Here is a 26,111-nt window from a genome sequence, read left to right as displayed (position 1 = left end):
TAAGTGTGAGTTTTTATTGAAACACATTCATCTTAAGAAAGGTACATGTAGTTGCAATACTTCTGTCATTTTATCATTATTTGGACTGTATTCCCTGTATTAAAAATAGGATTTTTTTCTTTTAAACGGTAAAATAAGTGTGTACCTTCAATTATAAATTTACCATTATACATATGCAAATCAACTATTACTGAAAAAAATACTGTTAGCATTTCCCTGCTTATTTTGCTGTATAACAATTAATGAAACAATGACATTTCTTAAATCATTAAATTAGGATCGATTCAATAAAGGTAAAAAACTGCAGTCAGCTTTGGATACGCCAATAATTGTTTGGTGCAAATCATCAAGGGACAGCTTTAAATTGTACCTTCTTACAAAGATGCTCAATTAAAGGAAGTAAAAAACAAAAAAATCATCCTCTGTACAAAAAAGGGAAAACTTTTCAAATTTATCACAGACCTAAAACCAACATGCTAATATAAGCTAAAAAATATATACACATTAATGAAAAATAAGCAAAACCCAAAACAGCAATGATGTACAAACATAAATGAAGAAATATCACAGAAAACCTTCTTATTTGTGACTATGTTAAGGACAGAGTGGCAAGTTTTGTCAGTCTTTATACTTCACAAAATGAACACATGCTAATATGTAACAGAAAGTCCCTTAATCAGACAAAAGCAGGCCTTTGTGGTTTTTAATAAAGCATAAACCGAAGTTATACAGGCTGTTAGCTCATAGTTTGGGCAGAGTAAACATCAAAGCAAATAGAGCAGCCTGCGTGTGAAGACTCTTGTTGTATAAATAGACTACTGAGGGACTCCAGGATTCATCACAAGCTTTTGATTCATTGATGTGGACAGCTTTTATGTTTTATCCTTTAGACTGTCAGACAGTGGGACTATTCAACCTACACTGAAAAGATCTAATTAAATATCACAGTGGATTTACATATTGGTACTGATGAAGAGTGAGCTTATGCAGTTCATATTCGCAAATCATACGTTTTTCTTTGAAAACACTTTATGTACTGTAATAAAAAAAACAAGATCTGTTTTCCAGGTAAATAAGAAAGGATTCATTTCTGTGTGTCCATGGATCCTCAGTACTTCGGCACTTTGGTGTAGTCCTCCTGGTGTACAATCTTGCAAAGGCCCATGGACAGAATCATACCAAGGAGCTGTAAGCAACATATAAATGGATCAATGCATTGAGATCCATAAACAACTATGTCCCATAGAAAACTTGAAAAGTGAGGAGTAATCATAATAAACAGTATGATTTGTGATAGTCTGACATGTTTTTTAAAGGTAAACACCACTGTTTTTTATTATTTTACTATGTTCTTACCTCAACTTAGACAAATTAATACAAATCTGTCTTTTTTCAATGCGTGCACTTAATCTTTGCACAGCGTGTCGTTAATGTGTTAGCATTTAGCCTAGCCCCATTCATTCCTTAGGATCCAAACAGGGATCAACCCAGGAGCCACCAAACACCTCCATGTTTTCCCCATTTAAAGACTGTTACATACACAAGTAAATATGGGGCACAAAATAAAACATGACGATTTTTAAGTGGATAAAAATGAGAACTATATTGTATGGCGGAAGAGCACTTAGTTTGCAGCGCCCTCTTAATGAGTTGAGTGATGATGTTACTGCCGCTGAGGTCTTTAAATAGGGAAAACATGGAAGTGCTTGGTAGCTTCCAAACCCATCCCTGCCCGGAACCCAAGGAACGAATGGGGCCAGGCCAAATGCCAACACATCCACAACGCGCTGTACAAAGATGACATGCACGCATTGAAAAAAGATAGGTATGTATTAATTAGTCTAAGTTGAGGTAAGAACATAGTAAAATATTGAAGAACCGGTGCTGTTTTCCTTTAACAGCAGTTCATGTCACCTAAAGCCGAATGTATACTAGGGACGTCCACGTATGCCCAAAATTTGAGACCGCATACAACAGTGCATGCGCATGAAAATATTTAGACAGGACACTCCACTACAAACAGTCATACAAAGGAAATAGACAGCATTTGCAAACAAACTATCGTTTTTCTTCTTTAATTTCTACTTCTTCCAAAAACAGAAAGCTGTGGAGCATGTTTGTTACCATAATGTTTGATTCCTGTTCTTTGTTGTCTTGTTGTTTGTTCTAAACTGTGTCAGTAATGGTGGATCAGTTACTTTTCTTCACCTATCCTAATGTTTTCATGTATTATAAATGTTGCCAAATCAGTGATGCCCTGACGACCTGGTAGAGTAATAATTTGAATAAGAAATCATTTGTATTGCGTATAGTGTCGAACGCGGCCATTCGCGTATAGCCGCGGGGAGTTTACTTGGAAAGCTGCGTGGACACGTGTGCGCGCGAGCCGGACGCGAAATAAAGGTATTCCCCCGGCCTTAAGGTGGAGCAGAAATCACATACCTCGATGACAGCCACGCCAAGGCAAATTCCAAGAATAACTCCATAATTTGTGAAGAGCCAGCTCTCCACGTTCCCCAGACAGCCCTGAAGAAGACACAAAAATATTTTTGTTGCCAGATCACTCAACTCGTATCATAAAAAGCTTAAAAGTCACTAGTGGTTGATAAAAATATTTCTCTATAACATTTATGCATTTTGGGTATACATTTTGTTTATCATATACTAGTATGTGGCAGTCTGCATATCGCAAAGGTTTCCAATAACTACATGTTAATACTTACTAATGTTATGTATAGTTCAAGTTTTAGCAAAGAGAAAATTAGCACTTGGAGGATTATAAACAGTAGGTGAAACATATTTTCAAATTTAAATTGATTTTACTTAAAGCATTATCATATTGCATATTGTATCATTTAGCAAGTTATTGCATTTTCCCTTCAGTATTGTGCAACCCTATTCTGAACCTATAGTCGCTCTAACAGCTGAGCTGCAGGAATGATGCATTTCCCATCCCTGTTCCTGGAGGCACACCAAAAATGCACATTTTGGATGTCTCCAACATCTGACCATATCACTTCACATGAGTCTCTGGTAATGAGCAGATGAGTGGATTCAGGTATGTTTAAATAGAAATGAGTTGGAAAACGTCTAGTGTTGGTGTGCTTCCAGAAACAGGGTTGGGAAACACTGACATTCATTCAATCTACAAAGTTTTTTTTCCGTACCTTGTCATAGATGGGCCAGTCTGCAGATGAAGCCTCACAGAAGCCACTTTGTGAGATATTTACAGGTGGGATGGAAGTATTATGGCAGGAGCATGGGTACAAAATTAGAGAACTGTTCTTTATCATATGATTTGACTCCCAATTCGCTTTTCCTTCCCAGCCACAGCAATGCATCTAAGGACACACAAAGGAGTAATGGCATGAATTACAGCGTTTATCCTTGGCTCAAACAAAGTTATTAAACCATACTCTAAAAAAATGCTGGGTTATTTTCAACCCAGCCCTGAGTCAAAAAGAGATGAACCCAACCCCATTGGGTTGTTATTTAAAGGAGCCCTGGCATCAAAATCTGACTTTTTCCATGTTTAAGTGCTATGATTGGGTCCCCAGTGCTTCTATCAACCTAAAAAATGTGAACAAGATCAACTTAGTTTTGGTAAACCATTCTCTACAAGCACATGAAAAAATAGGTCGTTGAAATTGGCTCTCCTTATGATGTCATAAGGAGCTCTTATTATAATAATACCGCCCCTTAATCTCCACTATCCAACCACAGCACTGGCAATTAGTGCAGATTTGAATTGAGTTTCAATTGCAACAAACCACCATCATTGTGATCAAGTGTTTGAATTTCATCAGCTCATTTGCATTTTAAAGGACACCCCCAAAACGGCACATTTTTGCACACACCTATGAAGTGGCAATTTTAACATGCTATAATCAATTATTTAAATGGTATTTTGAGCTAAAACTTCACATATGTGCTCTGGGGACACCAAAGATTTATTTGACATCTTAAAAAATTATTGTGCCATAGCCCTTTTAACTAATGCTGATGGGTTGCTTCAACCCATTGTTGGGTCAAATATAAAAATGTTCTGGGTTGATTTAACTCTATGGCTGGGTTTGTCTCCTTTGACCCATTGCGGTGTGGGAAATAACCCAGCATTTTTAGAGTGCACCTAACCCGAAAAAAAATGTATAAACAAAACAAAAACTCTATGGGGTGGTTTCCCGGACAGGGGTTAGACTAGTCCTAGACTAAAATAAATGTAAGAGCGGTACAAACTGAAAACAACTTGACATATCTTAAAATACATCAGTGCCCTTTGTTTTTGCCTCAAAATGCACAAAAGTGATGTTTTAAAGGAACAGTATGTAAGAAATTTCTATCAATTAATCATAAAATGGCCCTGATATGTCACTAGACATTAAGAAATCATTTTCATTTCAAATACTTATATCACTGACAACAGTGGTTTGGCCAGGATGTTGTCATTTTAAAAGTGGAGTTGCAGCCCTCAACTGATGTTTATGTTGTCATTTTGTGTATTGGCCACCAGTTGTGTGATTGCAGTACCAGTTTTAGCCACGAGTTTTGTGATTGCAATACCAGTTTTGGCCACAATCCTACATACTGTTCCTTTAAGTAAGGCATGTTTGTTAAAACTAGTTATATTTCCTAATTAAACTAAGGCCCAGTCCTGGCTTACGCTAATCCCTGCCCGTGAAACCACTCCTTTGTCTCATGAAGGTTTGCAGCAATTTACAATTACCAACGCTTTGCAAAAAAGTCTTGTAGTTTGATTTATTTATATATTAATGAATCATTTACTGTACATTGAAAAGTTATTGACTTGTTTAATATGGGCAAGTGTGGTTTCAAACTGTTTTAAAACCAGTCCTGAAACATAGAAACCCTTAAAAAAAAAAAATCTAAAGGGCAACCGGTCTCGGCCAAACAAGTATTTTTAGATTCCAGAGCTTGAGCCTCCAACATGTATGTAAACATAAAACACGTTCTCAAAGCAGACTTAAATGCTATAATAAACTGAGATAAATGAAAAGTAAAAATGAAAGCGTGAGTTAACAATGAATTCACTGTTCTTTGGATGTAGTCCCAGGCCTGCTCGGTGGTTTTGTTCTCTCCAGGGTAGTTTTCCACAATTTTGGTCACGATTCCGGTCGTCTCTCTCCTCAACTGAAACAAGAGTTAAAACTCGAGTGTATTATTATAATTTTTTCTAGCCTCAGGTGTTTGACCTCAGATTCACAGTCTGTGCGTGTTTAGACAAGTTGCAACAAATCTTAGACAAGCCTATCTTTTCCCATGAAGATGGACATCTATTGTAGCATTTGTACTTGATAGAAAATCTTCAACTATGCATGTCTAGCTTCCAACTGGAAGTTAATGCCGTGCAGGTGTCCAAAATGTTTGTGAGAAAACCAAAAAGGACAAAATCTATCTTTTAACCCAGATTACAGTCTATCCTGCTCAGATGCTTCCTATCACCTTGATATGTCCTACTAGCTGACCCAAGTAAAAAAATGTGTGTACTGTCCTCATCCTGTGTCTATCATTCACATCATGTGACACTTTATGGGTCATTATGGTGAAGGTCTACCCTACAATAACAATCCTAAATTTGGCTCTCAGTGTACTTCCTGACATGTTCAATAGAGGGCACTATCTGTTCATTTGCAGCCAACAAATCACTTGACCTCTTTTTTAAGTGCCATTCCAGGAATTTAAACAAAACCTTCACAATACAATCTAGCCGGAAACGAAAACACATGGAGATTTGACCTCGCAACTATTTTAATAAAACACACACGCTGAACGCACGGAAGCAAAGCATATGCAGCCCATGAGTGTCTGGCACCCTAATGCCAAATTAATGGCTTATACATTAGGAGTAATCTCTCAACACATCACGTTGGAAGTAGATGAGAACGGCAGCAGCCACTTGAGCGAGAAGGATGAGCAGCAGACAGGTGAAGTACTGTAACAGACAAAATCACAGACTCATTACACCCCCATCACATATGTCAGCTTTACGTGTATTTCACAGTCAGCGCATATGTGCAACAGAAACGCAACAGCTGGTTCAGTCCAGTCCACTCAGGTCAAGTGACAGAAAACCGCACAGTACAGTTTGAATTTCCATATTGCACTCATGCTAACACAGATGACAAAAGTTCCTCTTGTGGATTTGCATGGGAACAGGAGTCTTTTGTAAGATAAACAGGAACTCAATAACATAACAGTGTTTATTTAAGTGTGTATGTCTCACCAATCCAAGCAAACAGCGGATCTCATAGATGGCACCCAGACAGCCCAGAAATCCCAGAATCATGGAGAATGAGCCCACACCAATCAGAATATAGGAGCCCACCTTCAGGGCAATGGATGAATCCTCTGTTAGAAATAAAAACAATTCTGGTCACAAAATCTCATTTCCAAATGTTTAAGGTTAAAGGTGAGGTGTGTCTTGTGTTTAAATACTTTTCTCCTATCCAAGTGTAATATGCCAGCCTAATCTCACGGGAATTGGTACGTATTTTACGAAAGTTACGAAAATTGACCATCGTTTTACTACAGTTAAAAAAAAAACATGTTACTGTAGTAAAACCATGGTTTTGCCAATAGTAATCAATATACGAAAAACATGGTTTCCACACTTTTATCACAAAAAACATTTTCATGGTCAATTTTCGTATTAAAATTCCGTATTAAAATGTACGAGTACCATAAAAAAGCAATAATGAAACCCCACCTCTGACCCCAACTTCATGGGGAGAAAGCAAATTGTACAAAAACATATGCATGTCATGTGGTCGTACAAATAAATACGAATTAGTTACCTTGTGAAATACGTATAAACTGCTATGAGATTGTGTTGAATATCCAGAGAGAACTAAGAAATTTCTCAACTTCACTATGGCTCATGACACAATAAAAACATGTTATCATCATTTTTGTAAGCCTGGTGACAAGAATATGCATGAATTAGCTGTTGAGCAATGACTTAATAAACTGCTCTTATTTTATACATAGGACCAGAAACACTATTTATAAGTTATCATAAGTAAAAAAAAACACACAAGGGTGATTCTCACGAAATTAGACTTAGGAGGTGTCATTTAACATTTTGATAAACAAAGTAAATGCAAAGTAAGAGTATCAAAATAAGAAGCATACAGTTACAAACATCTCTTCCCATACTATTTTGCACATGATTTCAAATGAGATCATACAAAGCACTTTTGTTGTTTTTGTCCACATTTAAGGGGAATTTTTCATTACCGCAATGTGTCCATGACTGGATTTGGGTTCTTTGACATACCTATATTTAAAAAAATCAAAAAAAATGAAAATCTTCAGTGCACGTTAGGCTAAGAAAACGCAAAAGTGGCGTTGTGTTATCAGTTTTTATTCCACGTTTATACAAGCGTTTTGAGGGAGAAATCTGCGTGCATATCACTGTAAGCCCATACAGGTTGATTGAACTTAAAAAATTTATGGAAACTCGTTGCCCTAAAAATTTGTATTTTGCCTGGTTGAAATAACAATTAATTTTAAGTTTAATGTACTTAATGTTTTAATTTCTTCCAATATTCCTGCACTCTTAACATCCGGATTAGTTGACATTACTAGAAATTTGTGAGCTTAAAAGTTAAATCAACAAAACTTTTTAAGCTTTGGGTTCAAAACAGAAAATATTAAGTGATGTTTACTTGATTGTTTAAGTAAAGACAATTTCTGGGTTTACAGATGCAAAAGTGCGTGATATTCAATGTAGTATGCACTCCAAGCCTCAAAAACGCTGTCACCATGTAAACGAAAGGCACATCCGATAAAATATTTTTACATTTTCACCCTTGAGCGTTCTCATGTAAACAGGCCCTTATATATATATATATATATATATATATATATATATATATATATATATATATATATATATATATATATATATATATATATATATATATATATATATATATATATAAGGAAAAAGGAATATAAATGTGTCGAAAACCAATTTTCTCATCCTCCGCAACAATTTTCAATCATTGTTTAAGCCCTCAATGAACTAACATTTTCAAAACAAAAAAAAATGTTGGAAGGGACATAATTGATTGTGACACTCAAGATGGCTACCAGGTAAGCAGTTCTTATTTTTTCTCTCCAGATAAAACTTGAAATTTTGTTTGTCATTGTACCTAGACAACTTTTTAGTTCTCATTACCGAAACATGAGTTTGTAAATGCATATATTTAATGTAATATCATATTGTGGTAATGATATTTTTTATAATGATAATCTAAAAAAATTAAATAATTCTATAGGAAATATCTTTTAAATTCTCTAAAAATAATGGTTAACGTAATTTCAGACCTTAATCTTATATGTGCAAAAAAATTGGCTTGAAGGGCTTTTTATAAAATCTGATGCTGGACACCTTCTAAATCTGGATTTTGTGAGAATCACCCACAAACACACAATACATTTTTTTAAATAACATGTTTACTAGGTATTTTCTCAATCGAACGCTCAAAGCCATTAAATATAGTGTCTGTCTATGATTAAAGAAGATTTGTGTAATACTGAGTTGTGTTTGGCAGGCTTTCCTCGCGATCTTCACTTCGGTTGTGATGCTCTGTAACTTAACCAAAGAAGAGATCACATACTGTGTTCTGGTCCTGCTTCAGTCAGACTCATGCATACCATCAGACTAAGAAGCCTCTGTAATAATGTCCAGCTTGAAAATACCTCAATGGGTTCCCGGCAAAAACAACATCAGCACAGACAGCCAGGCAAACAATACCACAGTGTGGTGTGGAGCCATGTGGGGCTGTCTGAGTGATTGTGTGACTGTGAGTCACGTGACATGATGTAATCATCATTACGAAACCAAGGTCTTATCATCAGGGAAATCATCAGACTGAGAACTGAGACTGAGTCTTGTCTGATGATGACCTCCCTCAACCCTGATTATTACAGTAACACAGTGAGTTCATATGTGTGACACTGCCTGTGAAATCCAGGCCAGTGTCTCGTGATCTTATTATGAGATTAGAAGAATTGATTTCACTATGATTTCAATCTTTGGTATGAACTTACATAGTTCATATTAAAGATATTAAGGTTATATTTTAAATTAAGTATATAGGATGATTTTATGTACCGTATTGTCCAGACTATAAGTCGCATCAGTCAAAAATGCGTTTTGAAGAGGAAAAACATATGTAAGTCGCACTGGACTATACGTCACATTTATTTAGAAATTATTTCACAAAATCTAAGCCGAAGAACAGACATTTAATCTGAAAAGGCAAGTTATTCAACTAAACAATAGCACAGAACAGGCTGAATAGGTGTCCGTACATGTTAAAGTAATATTAACAGTTATTTACACGATACACAATAGCATACAGAACATACGAGGCTGAATAGGCTAAATTAACGCGATAAGCCAAATCAAGTTCATAAAGTCATTCCGCATCACTGAATCCATTGAATTACATAAATACAGAAGCAGCATAGAGCGGACTCTCGCGGCTGTAGACAATACTGGTTTCTCTTGGTTCATATGAAATAATTTTGATGTATAGTCACACCTAACTAGAAGTTCCAGGAAAAAGTGCTATGAAAACAGTGCAACTTATAGGCCGAAAAATACAATAAAAAAAACAAAGCTGACTAGCTGGGTTTTCACAGTCAGGGTCATGTTTGTACACCACAGCACTTTTCAGTTCGGGTGGCCCGCCTAAGCTGGGAAACCCTACAGCCTTAACTAGGTCATTTAAAAAAAACAATTGCTGCAAAAAAGGCCGTCAAGTGCATCTCGAAGAAATAGCGTTTCACACCGCGAGCGGGCACCTGCGGCACACGGCCGAAATGAGAAAGACGTGGCCGAAATAAAAAGACAGTAACAGTTTAAACATTCATGTACAGAGAAGCAAAAAAATCTAATTAAAACATTGATTAGCATGTAAAGAAATTAAGGGGAAGGAGCCGAAACCTCTTTTTTTGTCCTATTATAGCTCAGCATACATTTCTACACGGCATGCAATAAGGCACCTAACTAACACAATGAAGAAACCTATGCTACATGATTAAGCACACCTGTTATCCAATGGAAAAGAAAGAATAGTTTCAATACAATATACACTCCCATAAAAACATTTTTTCCTTTCATTTCCCTGTCAGATTACTAACTAGCCAGGATAACTAGCCAGTTGCTAAAACATCTCAGAGAATAGCGCGGATGTGCTTCACACCGCGAGTGAGCAAGCGAAAAATTCGATAAAGACGTTGTCCGTCATGTCTGGAGGATAGCCAGTTGATAAAACATGTGTCAGTGAGAACTGTAAGTGGGCTTATGTTTTGGGTTTATATAAGCCTGTTATTGTATTTGTCTATAGTTTTCTTGCAAATTTAAAGTAAGTTAGCTGGTGATTTTGTTGTTTGAGCAACCTGCTAGCTAGGTTTCACGTGCCTGTTGATTCGATATAAATGTTGTTCAAGATGATGTAATTAATGCGTTTTTAAAATTTTTGCGCTATCTATCATCGTTCCCCAGACGTTCTACAACATCTGCTTTAGTTTGTGTTTATTAACACTTTAGTTTGACTTCATCACAAGCTATTCCCGTTAGAGGTAAAAAAACATTTAATTAATAAATAATCTAGTATGTGTTCATTTTCTGTCATAGTTTCTTCAAAATTCAGTTTTATTCAACCCTACCACCTTAACTTAATTTTCTGCGGGAAACCCTGCTCACCAAACGTGTCTTCCATAAACTGCGCAGTCAAACCTGAATTTTGCTTTTACTGATTAAGACAGAGACGCCTGCAGTGTATGTTTGGGAACTGAAAGGGAGCAGATGTTTTTACACCTTTGATCACAGACAGCTAAAAAAAATCTCTATTTCACGAAACATGAGTCTTTGATTTTCAGCAGTGCCGTTTATTGTATGGAAAATTTGTGAATAAGAGGCACAGCATTTAGTTAATCTGAATGTTTGACTATGAGTAAACTAGATTTTTTTTAGGTGGAAATATTGAGACAAGGATCTTTTTTGTGCCTGTCCCCATAACAACTACAAAAACAACATCCAAATAATAAAAAAGTGTTCCTGTAGCTCAGTTGGTAAAGCATTGCGTTGATAGAGCAGTGCAAAAGTCACAGTTTTTATTCCCAGGGAACACGCATGCTGAAAAAGTACAGCTGTAAGTTGCACTGCATATCAGCGTCTGCCAAAAACATGAATGTAAAGTGAAAAATGCCTTTGAACTTTACTGAGCACAGTGGTTAAAGTGGCAAAGCATTTGGCTGAGAAGAAAAAACAACTCAAATATCCCGTTTCTAATATGCTGATCTCCCCAAAATGGACTTAACCATGTAAAAACAGGAATACGGCATGTGTCTGCTTTAGGGTTTTTGACTTTAGTACTGTAAATCTCAGTTCACCCCATGCTGTTGAAGTGTCTAATGGTGTCTAACGGAAACAGGAAAACCCTTCAGGGATTAGTGAGTCAGTGAAGGCCATTGGCATCTGGATTGGAAAAACAATGATGTGCTACAACCTCTTTTTTAATAATGGAGAAAAGGGCTCTACATTATACGCATGGCCGGAGTCCCGAGAAACAGCCAATGTTCGCTGCAGGAATGTGTCAGTCGGATGAAATACGGCATGCAAAGGAAGGAATACGAGAGGTTGACAGATTCACGGCTGTTGGTATCGTGCATTGGTGTGAGGCTGGGCTTTCCTAAATCAAAATCCGCTCTGCGCGATCCATCAAACGCATGCGGTTCTTTGGTAACACAAACTGTTTTATGGCACAGTCCCTCAGAAAGGGTTCATGTCTCGGGTCAGACGGGTTGCATTTTTGCAAATGCTTTCCAGAAAAAAAAAGTTAAAAGCAGTACTGTTCTGTAAATCTAAGGACTGTCAGTGCACTTTACATAAGCACAATTTGAAATGAAAACAAAAGATAAAGGAGCATTTTATATAATATATATATATATAACCAGGGCTAATTTGTGCTTTCCAATGACTAATACGAAATGAGGTCTGATCCGCGCAGTGACGTGATGCATTCAAATGAGTGAGCTGCTAAAAGAGCCCTGTGTGGCAGCGAGGGAGCACCTGCAGACTGCCTCAGACGTCCCATGTCACACACAGGCCCTGCCTGGCTCGAGCTTACAGGCCTTGGATGGTTACACTGAGCCTTGAACTCAATAGATGATCTGGGGCCAACTGTGAGCGTGTAGCTCTGGCCCACTTGGCCGCATCTGTAAGACACAGACCCAGTGACCCAGAGCTGCCTGCAATGGCCTCTGGGATGGAAAAAAGATCAGATGCGAGAAGTTGTGTGTGCATGCATGGGAAGGGTGATGACAAATGCAGAACCCATCACGGATACTCGTCCAAAAGCCTGAATCATGCATTTTAAGACTAACGGCGCTCATGAAACAAAAGCAAACTAGAGACAGATGGCGCTGTAAAAGTGGGTCTGCAAAACTGACTCACAAGCCCGGTAGGTTTTATTGAAAAGTTAATAGAAGAGTTCAATAATGAGAGCATAAGACAAACTCTTCTTTCCTTTATCTATGGATTTTTACATTTTTAGGCATTTAGCAGACGCCTTTATCCAAAACGGCTTAAAAAAATAAAAACTATGTGTCATACAAGTTCTCACTATTCCAAAACAATACTACTACTGTTGTCCCATTTTATTACAACCTAACAACTTAGTGAGAAGCTCATGTATGGGGGTGTCAAAAAGCCTTTAAAGATGAATGCAAGTGCAATTTAAACCATCCTAGAGACAAATGCTAAAAAAGTACATTTAGTTATTAAAGGGGGTCGCACACCGGCCACGCAGCTCAGCGTCGCGCCGTGTCGCGTCTAGGACAACTCTGAGGTATCGTAAACTGGAAGTGCATAATAAGTAGCGCGAGCTTCGTTAGTTGGGTCTACTTTAAAATGCTAAATATACGTTAGCAGCCAATGTTAATTGTTAATGATTTGGGACAAATATGAAGTTATTTAATGTTAAACTACGTAAGTGGCGCTGTGTGGCGCGACAGGGATTTGAGCAACTTCCTGAGTCAAAGCTGGGCGGTGTATACTCATAGAAAGCAATGTGTTCGATTTTTTTAGAACGGCTCTACGCGGCGCTGAGCTGAGCTGCGTGGCCGGTGTGCGACCCCCTTAAGAGTGTCATTTTTCAAAACATTCCTGTAAATGGCTTAAAGGTTTAATGTGGGTTTTTAAGTGGCATCTAGTGGTGAGATTGCGAATTGCTACAAACCTCAATTTCGAAACGCAATAAGAAGCTACAGTAGCTGCCACAGGACAAACAAATCATCATCCAAGACAACGTACGAACATAACGCACTCTGTATAACAATTTGTCCATTTTAGGGCTGCTGTAGAAACATGACGGCAACTTCCATGTAAGGAGACCCGCGGTGTATGTAGATAAAAAAGCTAATTTTAAGGTAATAAAAACAATACAGTTCATTAACCTAAGGTCTTTATACACCACTGATAACACATATCTGACAATTATATTGCATTTCTGTCAAGAGATCCTTCTAAAAGTCACCCTTAAATGTAATTTTGATATCAGACATTTTATGAATACAGGTAAAGATGCTTACGCAACACTGCGATGAAGCTCTGATTGTCTAGGAGGATCCACAGTCCAAATCCCATAATCGTAGATCCAAGGATCTGTAGAAAAGCGTGGATGAGAATCAATCAAGCAAGCAAACAAGAGGGAAAACAGGGACCCCACATTTCAATTTATAAGCTGCAACTTGTTCACTCCAAATCTCTTGGACAGAGCTAAAAATGGAAACACTGTATGTAGGAGTAAAAACGCTGTTGTGTGTGTGTGTGTGTGTGTGTGTGTGTGTGTGTGTGTGTGTGTGTGTTTCTGGCATGTAGAAAGCTCTGAACTGTTCCCTGATGGGCTTCCAAATTCTTTCTCCTTTGCTCTCTGCTAACATCTGGGACTGATTGAGCCGTGTCTCTGCGTGGCAGCACAGGAGGGTAGGGGGAGCTCGGCGGATGTAGCATGAGTTCACCACGGACTTTGCTAAAACCATTCGGAAGAGCTCCCATTTATTCTCATTTCACACGCTGGGGTGTACGGCTTACTGTCCTAGCCAACGCCGCTGCACTATAATCTGCAAAACTGCTGTTGTCTCAATCTATTTCCCCCCTCTGTGTATACAATCCATGGCATAGCGTGATCCTTCTTTCTTGTTGTTGTTGTCATATGTTCAACTCCTGTAAGTGTGATCGCTGCAATTTCTGCCCCGTTAGCAGCACCAAATAGTTTGCCGTGTAAACACTGTGGTGCTATCAAAACATTTCACAGTTTGCTTGACCATACCGTCTAGTACGATATTGTCCAGCCGTGTAGGTCTGAACTGTTACGTTTTGCAAATCCATTTAATAATTCTAGCTCTATATACTGTGAGGAAAATAAGTATTTGAACACCCTGCTGTTTTGCAGGTTCTCCCACTTGGAAATCATGGAGGGGTCTGAAATTGTCATGGTAGGTGCATGTCCACTGTGAGAGACATAATCTAAAAAAATCCAGAAATCACAGTGTATGTTTTTTTTGACCATTTATTTGTGTGATACAGCTGCAATTAAGTATTTGAACACCTGAGAAAGTCAATGTTAATATTTGGTACAGTAGCTTTTGTTTGCAATTACAGAGGTCAAACATTTCCTGTAGTTTTTCAGCAGGTTTGCACACACTGCAGGAGGGATTTTGTCCCACTCCTCCACACAGATCTTCTCTAGATCAGTCAGGTTTCTGGCCTGTCGCTGAGAAACACGGAGTTTGAGCTCCCTTCAAAGATTGTCTATTGGGTTTAGGTGTGGAGACTGGCTAGGCCACGCCAGAACCTTGAAATGCTTCTTACAGAGCCACTCCATGGTTATCATGGCTGTGTGCTTCAGGTCATTGTCATGTTGGAAGACCCAGCCTCGACCCATCTTCAATGCTCTAACTGAGGGAAGGAGGTTGTTCCCCAAAATCTCCCAATACATGGCCCCGGTCATCCTCTCCTTAATACATTGTAGCCACCCTGTCCCATGTGCAGAAAAACACCCCCAAAGCATGATGCTACCCCCCCATGCTTCACAGTAGGGATGGTGTTCTTGGGATGGTACTCATCATTCTTCTTCCTCCAAACAGGTTTAGTGGAAAATGACCAAAAAGTTCTATTTTGTTCTCATCTTACCACATTATTTTATCCCACGACTCCTCTGGAATCATCCAAATGGTCATTGGCAAACTTATGAAGGGCCTGGACATGTGCTGGTTTAAGCAGGGGAACCTTCCGTGCCATGCATGATTTCAAACCATCACGTCTTAGTGTATTACCAACAGTAACCTTTTCAGGCTCCTCCCGTGTAGTTCTGGGCTGATTTCTAACCTTTCTGAGGATCATTGAGACCCCACGAGGTGAGATCTTGCATGGAGCCCCAGTTCAAGGGAGATTGACAGTCATGTTTAGCTTCTTCCATTTTTTAATGATTGCTCCAACAGTGGACCTTTTTCACCAAGCTGCTTGGCAATTGTCCTGTAGCCTTTTCCAGCCTTGTGGAGGTGTACAATTTTGTCTCTAGTGTATTTGGACATCTCTTTGGTCTTGGCCATGTTAGTAGTTGGATTCTTACTGATTGGGGTGGACAGGTGTCTTTATGCAGCTAATGACCTTAAACAGATGCATCTAATTTAGGACAATAAATGGAGTGGAGGTGGACATTTTAAAGGTAGACTAACAGGTCTTTGAGGGTCAGAATTCTAGCTAATAGACAGGCGTTCAAATACTTATTTGCAGCTGTATCATACAAATGAATAGTTCAAAAAATCATATATTGTGCTTTCTGGATTTTTTTTAGATTATGTGTTTCACAGTGGACATGCACCTACGATGACAAGTTCAGACCCCTCCATGATTTCTAAGTGGGAGAACTTGCAAAATAGCAGGGTGTTCAAATACTTATTTTCCTCACTGTATACACAAAACATGTCAAACTAAATAAAAAAGATATTAATTTGCCCACTGTGCTGTTATGTAGCCTATGTTTTTCATTCGCTTCGGGCTTTCACTTTCGAGTCTGTTTACAAGAGTGCATACTTTATGTCAAGTCTCCAAACTTTTTTTTGAAACACCAAGGATTTAGACTTTACCGTATATTATATATATATATATATATATATATATATATATATAATAAAACTAGACTATTTATGAAATGTGTAAATTATATTGTGAATAAAATCAATCTTTCAGCTCTTTCTGTACTGTTTGAACCCGATCACACAGGCCTGCGTGAACAGAATAAACTTGGATCAGCACTGATTTTTTCCTACATGGAACAACACCAATGAGAAAAAGGGAGTGCAGTCAGTTTCTTAAACTGAGAAAAGTCAACTGCTGGGGTAACAAATGGCAAACACTTCATCTGGATGGTAATTAAAAGTGCATTCTTGTACGAGACAAATGTAAGACTGCTATAAAATAGCTGAAACACATGTGGCTTTGTCTGGAAAACATTAAACTGCGTTGACTTATTTATAGAAAGGTTTGGATATCACAGGCTCAGAATATCGGTTTTGTACGTGTTAAGAAAACTAGGACATGGGCTATAAAAGAGCTGAAGGTATAAATTATTTTTTTTTAAAAACAGAGGAGAACTGAAGGGAGAGGTAAATCAAATCTTGAGACATATGAGAAACCTGTGAAGAATAGTTTGTCTATACTATAGCTCTGCTGTTTACATTAGTAATGATAACAAAGATTAAATGTGATTCACAGTCGACATAAAACATTGAACTAAATGAACCATAACTTGTTCTTAAAAGCAAATTAAATGAGACTTACAAAGAAGATTAAGTTGAAGAGAAAGAGGAAGTACTTGGTGGCGGTGATGCATCCTTTACCCATTTTTCTGACTCTGTAGAATCCTAAAACAAAGCAAAGCACGTTTATTTGTATAGGACATTTCATACACAAAACTAAGTAATTCAAAGTGCTTTACATAGAAATGAGAACAAAAATCTGTAAGAGACATATAAAATCACAATAAAAAACAATCGATAATCTTATAGAATGATACAGACTTACACAAATAAAAACATTGATTAGATAAGATTTGAAATGATAATGATGATTGAATCAGTGAGATTCACAAATGGAATGCATAGATTATAATAACACAGCTCCACTTAATTTCCTTAAAATACTTGATCAAAAGTGTACGGTGGATTAGTAATGCAAGCTACAGTGTAATACACAGTTACCATTACACATACTAAACTCAGAGGTAAAATATTTATTACAGCATTCTACTGCTTTCAATCACATCCCGCTGTTTTCATAAGAAAGACCTATGAAGTAAACCACACTACATTCCACAGGATAGGTCAATACTCCTCTCTGGACTGTGTCATCATGGATGCTATCACACTGTTGGATGATGACCCACATTTTAGCTGCCATTAATAGGTTAGATAAAAGCTTTCTACAACTGGAGGGCTGTCAGTACGCAGAATGGCACAGTTTAGCTGGCACAACGCCCTTAAATGGGCAAAACAAAAATGTACGTAATGATAAGCATGCAAAACAAAAACACAAGGCCGATTTGGTGGCAAATGGATAACACAGCTACACTATTGCTGGAGAGTAAGCAAACACAAGAGTGCATTTAAAGTTTTCTTACAGTGCAAATGAATACATGGACTTTGATCCTAACAGTCAAGAGCACACACTTTAAGAGATACAACATGTAAAAAAACACAATTCTAGTTAAATCTTATACAGGTAACAACACAATAAGGTTGTATTTTAATCTTAGTTCATGTTAATTTCAGGATATACTTAGAAATGTTTAAGATCAAAAGTTGTAACTGATAACATTACTGCACAATGAACGAACGTGCATTGGCATTAACTAACATAAGCATTCATAAAAGCTGAAAAACTGTATCGCTCATTGTTAGTGCATGTTAGCTAATGCATTTACTAATGTTAAAGGGCAAATATTATGCAAAATCCACTTTACAAGGTGTTTGGACATAAATGTGTGGCAGTGTGTGCAAACACAACCACCCTACAATAAAAAAACACCCACTGCTTCTTTTTAATTTCCATTTAACTAAAGCAGTCTCATTAGACATGATGTTTCGATTCTCTTGTTAATGTGATGTCACACTGATAAAGCCCCACCCACAGCCTCTGACTGACAGTCATTTATTACTAGTTGTACGCGATCTGCCATATCTCAATAGTAGGGCTGTCACAATGATTAAATAATCGTCTCATCGCAATTGACTGACATCATCGCAATGATTTCAGATCACCGCGATGATTGCACATCTCTCTAAAAAACACAAGGGGGAGCTGTAGCACCTGTATAAACGAGACAGTATCAAATTACTTTTAAAAATGTGTTTAATGTGTATAAATATTTACTGCCAGATAAACCTTGCAAAAGATTTCATTTAAATAATCACAACAATCTGTGCAAATTATTTCATAAACAAAAAATGTCAAAGCAATAAACAGGCAATTAATTGTCATAATTCATTAAACAATTAACCGTAAGCCAAATTTCATCATTGTGACAGCCCTACTCAATAGTGAGATACTATAGTCTCACATTGTCTTCCCAGAAATCAAATCAAATTTGACTGAAAGCACTCGTTTTCTCTTTTGGGAAGGGAGTGATGACAGTAGCTCATTTGCATTTAAAGGTACAGATATGATTTTCGCTTCCACCCAAATAGGGCCATTTTGGACATGATATAACACCTGAGGCTTATATTACATATTGTAATAATGAGCATAATAGCTGCCCTTTAAAAAAATACACCTTATTGTAAAGTGGTACCGTTATACAGAGCTATAGGCATAAACCACTAAAACTGAAACCACTGAACTTTTACTTTGTCCAAAGGGTTCGTGCATACAAAAATGCAGACCACATTAGCAGCAAAACACTTTTTGTGTAACTCTATTGAACAACTTTAAACCATGCACTGCATGGCGTGCATATCAATAATAAAAGAGAGGCAACATTGTTTAAAATCCGGATGTCTGCCTGCAGTGTAATTAGACCAAAACATTTTAGAAAATCTCAAAAAATTTTAATTAGAAGTTGCCAAATCAGATGAACTTGTTTTAAGCTGTTAGGAACCAACCTTAGTAGACAAAAGAAACTGATACGAATAACATTACAAACATATTTCACTTGCTACTTTTAATATAGTTTTGGAGATATAATTTTATAGTGCTGCTAAGCACAGGCCGACCAGTCCAATTAAAAATCTCTCATATCTTTCTGCCATGAGAGACCGTAAATTTATTTTATTATTTAAACCTTGATAGGTCCCATGAGACAAAAGCCCATGAAATGAAATTTCCTGCACTTCCTTCTTCCACTACACTGTCAAACAAGGACTCATTTATACCTCTAACACTGTGTGTTATCACCAGTGTTTGGTAAGTTACTCAAAAAAGGTTATTAATTACTAATTAGATTACTGTACAAATTACTCTCTTCAAAAAGTATTTAATAACTTATTACTAATTACTTTCTAAAGCATATTAAGTCAATAATACAAAGATAGGCTTAAAATGGCTCAAATGATTTATAAAGGGGTGGTTTCCCGGACCAGGACTAGGCCTTAGTTTAATTGGGTAATATGTAGTTTTAACAAACTTGCCTACTAAAAACATTACGTTTGTGAATTTTAAGGCAAAACAAAGGGCACTGATGTATTTTAAGATATGTCTTAAAGTTGTTTTCAGTTTGGACAGCTCTTGCATTTATTTTAGTCTAGGACTAGTCTAATCCCTGTCCAGGAAACCACCCCTGGCGCCCCATAAAGGTACATCAATTATTCTGGTTCTAATTTTTTAAGGTCAATTCTCACCATTAACTTCTGTTGCCTCCAAATAGTTCAAATTACTGCTTTTTAAAGTGGATATTTCACAAGACTTTTTTAAGATGTAAAATAAATCTTTGGGTACGTATGTGAAGTTTTAGCTCAAAATACCATATAGATAATTTATTATAGCATGTTAAAATTGCCACTTTGTAGGTGTGAGCAAATATGTGCCAATTTGGTGTGTTAAAAGTAAGAGTGTCGCGATTTTAAATCGAAATCGATCGAAATTAAGTCACAACCTCAAACTTCGAATTAAAAATTTGCCATGCCCCCATGTCACGTTGGGTCACAAAGCTTGCAAGCTTTTGTAGTGTAAACGCACATGTGGTTGAATGTGTTCGAACAGCCACAGGAGACCAGCCTTCTCTCCACCCATTTATCTAATCTGAGGTACTGAACACAATGTTTTACGTCTTTTCTGATTCCTGGCGCGAACACACAGTGAACAGACCTATTTTTAGCCTTTCATTGATAAAACTAAAGCGGCTGATCTCCGCAGTTTCATTTTGAAGCGTGTAAAAGTTGCACAATCTTGTTTCATCAATTGCGCTGAACATTCAGAGAAAGCTCTAACATATGCATGTACAAAAAACTGTGCAGCATGTTTACTTACAACACAAGCAGCGGACTCCGGCATAATATTAGTTTGCTTCCATATAAACTCATCATTACCCCCGCTCGCGTTTAAATGACAAGGTGCGGAGTACTGACAGGAATGTTCATCTGACAGGAAGTTTCATTTTATCAGGTATGTGCGTGTACCATATTCTTCTACTGGCAGCACAACTAACATGGCAGGGCATCTTCGGGTTCAAGGTCAGATATTATATATCATAAAAGTCTAGTCTAAAAACGACTTAGCATTTTTTGTGCTCTCAAAAAAAGAAGTAAAAATCGAGAATCGAATCGTGACCTTAAAATCGAAAATGTAACCGAATCAAGGATTTGGAGAATTGTGACAGCCCCAGTTAAGAGTGACTGAACTTGATCGAAAAACGTCTGAGGTGCCCCGATTACGAATTCTAAATATTGAACATGTTTAATATTTACGATCAGAACTCCTGATGTGTGGGGGGAACCCCGAGGACAAACGCGCGCACGCTCTTGAAATTATCACGTGAAACAAAACAATATCCAACCAGAAAGCGAGACAATGGAAGACAGAAGCAGTCATGGCGTAGCACAAAGTGAAGTTGATGGAAAGTGAAGTTGATGGAAAGTGAACTTGTACAGACCATGTTCCCGCTGTCTCCGTGACTTCAACCAAACCCTTTTCTTTTTCAACTCTGGTTGAAAATCTGTTAGTGTGTGGTGTGCTGTATTTGACACATCATGGCAGACCACACTCTATAGGTGCAAAACGGTTAAATCTAGGATTTTTTATCCTCATGTTTGTGGTCCATCACATTTTGAAAATCTTACAAGATGTAAAAAATAGTTTGGTGTGTACCCAGCATAACTCAACAAAGTATTTAAAGTGAAAAGGATACAGTACATAAAAAACATGCATTTTAACCTCAGACTTTAAATTTTGATGTTACATCCACTATTGTAGTATAAATAATTGGTCTACAGTCTAAAGACGGTTTTGGCAGTAACGACATAAACAAGCGGCGTCCGTGGTCAACACGTAATTTCCGGAAAACTCCGCTGAGGATAAAGACAACAAAGTACATTTGTTATTTGAGTTCAGTTTAGCAAAAAGTCAGACCATTAAAAAACTGAAACCGGAAGTAAAGGTTGGACCAGACGCGTATCGCGTCACCGCACGTGCGTCCGATGAAACCGTCTATACACAGTATTTAGTTTAATTATATCAGAAGTAACTGTAATTAAATTACTGGAAAATTAAAAATAATCCCTTACTTTACTTTTTCAAGGGAAAGTAATTAAATTACAGAAACTAATTACCTTAGTAACTAGTTACACCCAATGCTGGTTAATCGTGTACTACTTATACATTACACAAATTAAGACAAAACAAACAAAAAGATTGCATAAACAAATTCGGCCTTGATAAGAGAAGAGTTGTGTGCTTCTAATCAGGGTCAGTATTGAGCTGATGTACTACATAAGAGGGTCACAGATATTATGTCTACATAACGTGAGTGCCAGCACGTGTAACTTATCCAACCTCTACCACGCTGATAAAAAGTGTGTCACAATGCACTTACTAAAATTTTAATCAGACCAGAACATTACCACAGGGGCTGACTGACAATATATCTACAGGGGTTTATCGGTAGGGGAGACCGGGGTTGGTTGCCACAATTTTTACTCATGCATGAACTGTTCGTCTTAAAAAATCTTTCAGCAGTAATTCCTACATGAAATGAAAACTTGGGGTCTTGGCTTTAAATGTGTATACTTTTTACTTTTAGAATGTATTGTAACAGGAAGTAATTAACCATCAAAGACACGGGGGCTGGTTGTCCCTATAGTGGTTCAATAGGATTTCAGTGATAAATTGGGATCTGAAAAGATAATGTTTAACATTTTAGTTTTTTTAAGCTAGAAACTGCAAATAAGTTTTAATATGAATACCACCCCTATAATAGTTGTCATTAATGCCCATTATGTTTAAACAATGGAATTAAAGTTGGTGATCAGTTACTTGAATTGTCTACTGTGTTGGGAAATAAAATGAAATATTTTTTAGTGTTAAAACCTCTTTATTTAATGCTTTATTTATTTTATTTTAACAGCAAACAAAAACAAACAAACAGACCAGTCTTAAAAGGTCTACATGTCCAATACTCACATGTGACAACCAACCCCGCAAGCTATGAGACAACCATCCGCAACTGACTTCTTGACAAACATCATAGATATATACACTAGATGTCGCCTTGGGGCTCTGAGCATGCGTCAAAACCGCCGCCATCTTAGAACAGGGGTCTTGTCAAAAGAAGTATCTAGTTAAAGCTGCTATCTCCGCCTATACTTCGAATTCATGAACGATGCTGGACTTTTGTGCTGCGCATGGATGAAAGGGCTACTAGCACTATGCATTACAGTTATAAAAAGTACATTTTCATAAAATCAAAACTTTTATTTTTTCCTGTACTAAATGCTAAATACATGTCTGACTGTTGAAACAAACCAAAAGAAAACCAAGAAAATCGCGTTCATGACAATTTATGGTGATTTTATTTCTGTTACACCATTGCTTACAATGACGCTGATGCGGGATTTCCCTGTTTCAAGATGGCGGCTCTGTTTGACGCATTCGGTCCAATGAATTGCCGTAGCCAAGGTGACATCTAGTGTACATATCTATGGACAAACATGCTAAGCTAGCTGCCACACGGCTTTAACTTGATAACTAAAAGATGACTCAAAATAAAGCTACTACTTTTTTATACTTTTACTTTTTTTAATGAGTGTTTTGTTTTTGAATGACTAATATCCTACAAGATCTCAACACAAAAACAACACCAACATGAAAATTTACTCTGACTCATAAAAATAAAAAAAATGTCTCCTAACCTCAATGTTTTGTGGCTGCTCAGCACAATTACAAGTGCAAATGAGTAAGCTATTAAAGGCTAACAAATTGATATCAAAATTGTACCACAGCACCATGTAGTATGTCTGGAATAAGCAGTGTGACAACCAACCCGTGAGACAACCAGCCTCGGTCTCCCCTAACATTCTGTTGCATCTTTTATCTCTGTCAATTCTGAAAATGCTTTACCCAAAATGTTACTTATAACTTTAAGTAACTTATAAGTTACTTATAAATTATACTTTATTGTCTTTACTTTATATAAGACCATAGCCCAGCCAGTACCAAAATACATCAACATATCAAAAAACATACAATAGAATAAGATAAAGTCATTAAACACAATTATCCACAGAAAAACAACTACATCTTGTATTGTGAAGTATTTGGAGAGTATCTTAAACTAATCAGAAGGATCCATTCAAAAGAGAGACAGCCTCAGCACTCATAAAGTTCATCAGCATTCAGCGCATCTACCCAACATACACCAAGGTTCTAGTTCACACCCCGCTTTTCATCCACCATCCCCCATATTTCACAGAGATAGGGCCAGCTTTGATTTCCCACCATGACAATGGCAGCCTTTAGCCATGCTTTTCAAATCCAACAAAGGGAGAAACTCCACACACTTGGGAGCCCGGCAAACCAGTGAGTAACATGGGAACCTTAAAATCCAAAGAAGTGCGCAACTGTAATGGAAGCAGTATTTAAATAAAAGACGCAAACATCAAGCAAGCATGTGTGCTTTAAATAATGCAGCAAGTTTAGAGCCGACACGTCATCGGCTATTCAATCAACTTTACGCTCTTTGTAATTCACACTACAATCCATTTACACTTGAACATGTCAAACGGGTTGCTATGGCAACCGTCAAGCAGCGGCCATGAAGGGGTGCAGAGTGTCCTCTCGAGAGAATAAACTGTCTCACTCTACGCCGCTGGCTCACAACATTCAGAAAAGTGAAACCGCAAATAAGGGGAAGCCCACATTAGCCAACAGCCTTGTCAGTCCACACAGTTCGGCCAGAAACAAGGCAGACATTCATTAGCACGGTTAATCTCTCCACCTGAACACAAAGACCAACTTGATGCCACCAGTCAAGTTAAAGTGGGCTACTAAAGCGGCACAGAGAAGTTATTAAAAGTCGTCTAATTTTAGTAGCTCTGTGGAGAAGATTCATGAGCACGGCTTTAAAAAAAAAGTACGCTTTTTGCAACAGGGAGGGCCAGATGCGCCTGTTTAAAATATCACCTCTTAATGGAATGCAGGCAAACTGGATGTGTATATATTTGCCATCTGCTACTTCGAAAAAAATAAAGAGAGAAAAGTATGAACCTGAAACACTTACATTTTAAAATACTTGAAAGTTAGGTAAGGTGCCACTGTATTAAAAAAAAACAACTTATGATGACTATGATAACATTATTACATAATTGATAGTGTAAATAAAATTAGCACATAAGTCACAAAAATACCCTTATTTTGTAACTTCAAAAACGTACAAACTCCAGTAGGGCAGCCACCCCATCAAACCCCAAAACTCAAAAACATGTGCCAAATCACATGGAGTTGTAAACCGAGCTGACCTACATACAACAGATCTCATATTACAGTTCATGAGCAGTGCATTAAACTAAACTCACAGACAGAGGTCCTTAAAGTTTTTAAGGAAAACGAGAACACATACGTTTTTCTTTTGTGCATGTAATGGATCATTGAGATGAAGCCAACATATTACGTATGAGCATGTAAACAATCCTGGCTGATTTTTCTACAAGATAAAATTATTATAAAATGAAAGTGAAATCATAACGATGAATATGAACAGCACTATCAGTCACTGGGACAACTTTGTGCTTAGTTTTTCAAAGCTGAAGGAACAGAAAGTAAGGACAGCTGCAAGATAAAAGTTGAACTGATCTGTTCGGTTACTGTATTGTGCGCGCGCCACATCAGCGCAATAAACCACTGAAAGAGAAACCTATTACAGAGTAAATTACACACCAAACGCATTAACAGTACATTAACTTATCAGCTTTTAAAACACTTAAAAACAAAAGCGGAGATGCAGACACTATTTTCTCAACTGACGAGCACTTTCTTCATCAAGCGTTTTACTTCATTCGTAAGTTTTCTAGATTCAGTTATGGCAAATACACGCAAATCCATAAGCATCAAATATGAATGCATTCCGAACATCAAATGTGATGTTTTAAAAGCATACTCACGTGTATTATCGCGATGGGAAAATGTGAAAAGTACAATAGATGTCAGCTGTGCGTCTGCTCCAGCGTTAATGAGGCTAATGCCAGCAAGAGGACGGGAGCTGTGGTATAAAGTCACTCTCAGTCTCCACCTTGTGGTTATTACTATTTTAAGAGGGAAATACCCAGTGAATCTACCTGCATTAAAACTACATCACTCAATCATCATTGGGTAATATTGAAAGCGAAATAAGCATTCCCACAGTATATTTATAGCACGTGACCATATCTGGGTGATTTGATTCTCGCAGACCCTTCTATCATTACCATAGACAGGGACCTTCCAATAAAGCGTAACTTACTGTATTTGTAACACTATGATACCCACGCAGAAATCTGATATATTAAAATTGATTTCAACACAAGCATTTATACATGTCTATATTTCAGGT

At 37.4% G+C, this 26,111-nt stretch overlaps 1 protein-coding gene across 1 annotated transcript; it reads right to left on the bottom strand.

Annotated features, from left to right (window-relative positions):
* On the bottom strand, positions 1-25,835 carry cd82a (CD82 molecule a). Its single transcript, XM_073858780.1, has 10 exons — positions 25,684-25,835; positions 16,880-16,962; positions 13,627-13,699; positions 6,242-6,366; positions 5,879-5,950; positions 5,476-5,478; positions 5,050-5,148; positions 3,168-3,341; positions 2,443-2,526; positions 1-1,186 (listed from the first exon to the last, which is right to left on the bottom strand). The coding sequence occupies exons 2-10, from the start codon at positions 16,940-16,942 to the stop codon at positions 1,109-1,111; spliced, it is 771 nt and encodes a 256-aa protein (XP_073714881.1). The 5' UTR covers positions 16,943-16,962; positions 25,684-25,835; the 3' UTR covers positions 1-1,108.
* Positions 25,836-26,111: the final 276 nt, after the last annotated feature.

This window comes from Misgurnus anguillicaudatus, chromosome 21, assembly GCF_027580225.2.
Source record: "Misgurnus anguillicaudatus chromosome 21, ASM2758022v2, whole genome shotgun sequence".
Lineage (NCBI taxonomy): Eukaryota > Metazoa > Chordata > Actinopteri > Cypriniformes > Cobitidae > Misgurnus > Misgurnus anguillicaudatus.
This window is presented reverse-complemented; position numbering and strand designations above follow the sequence as displayed.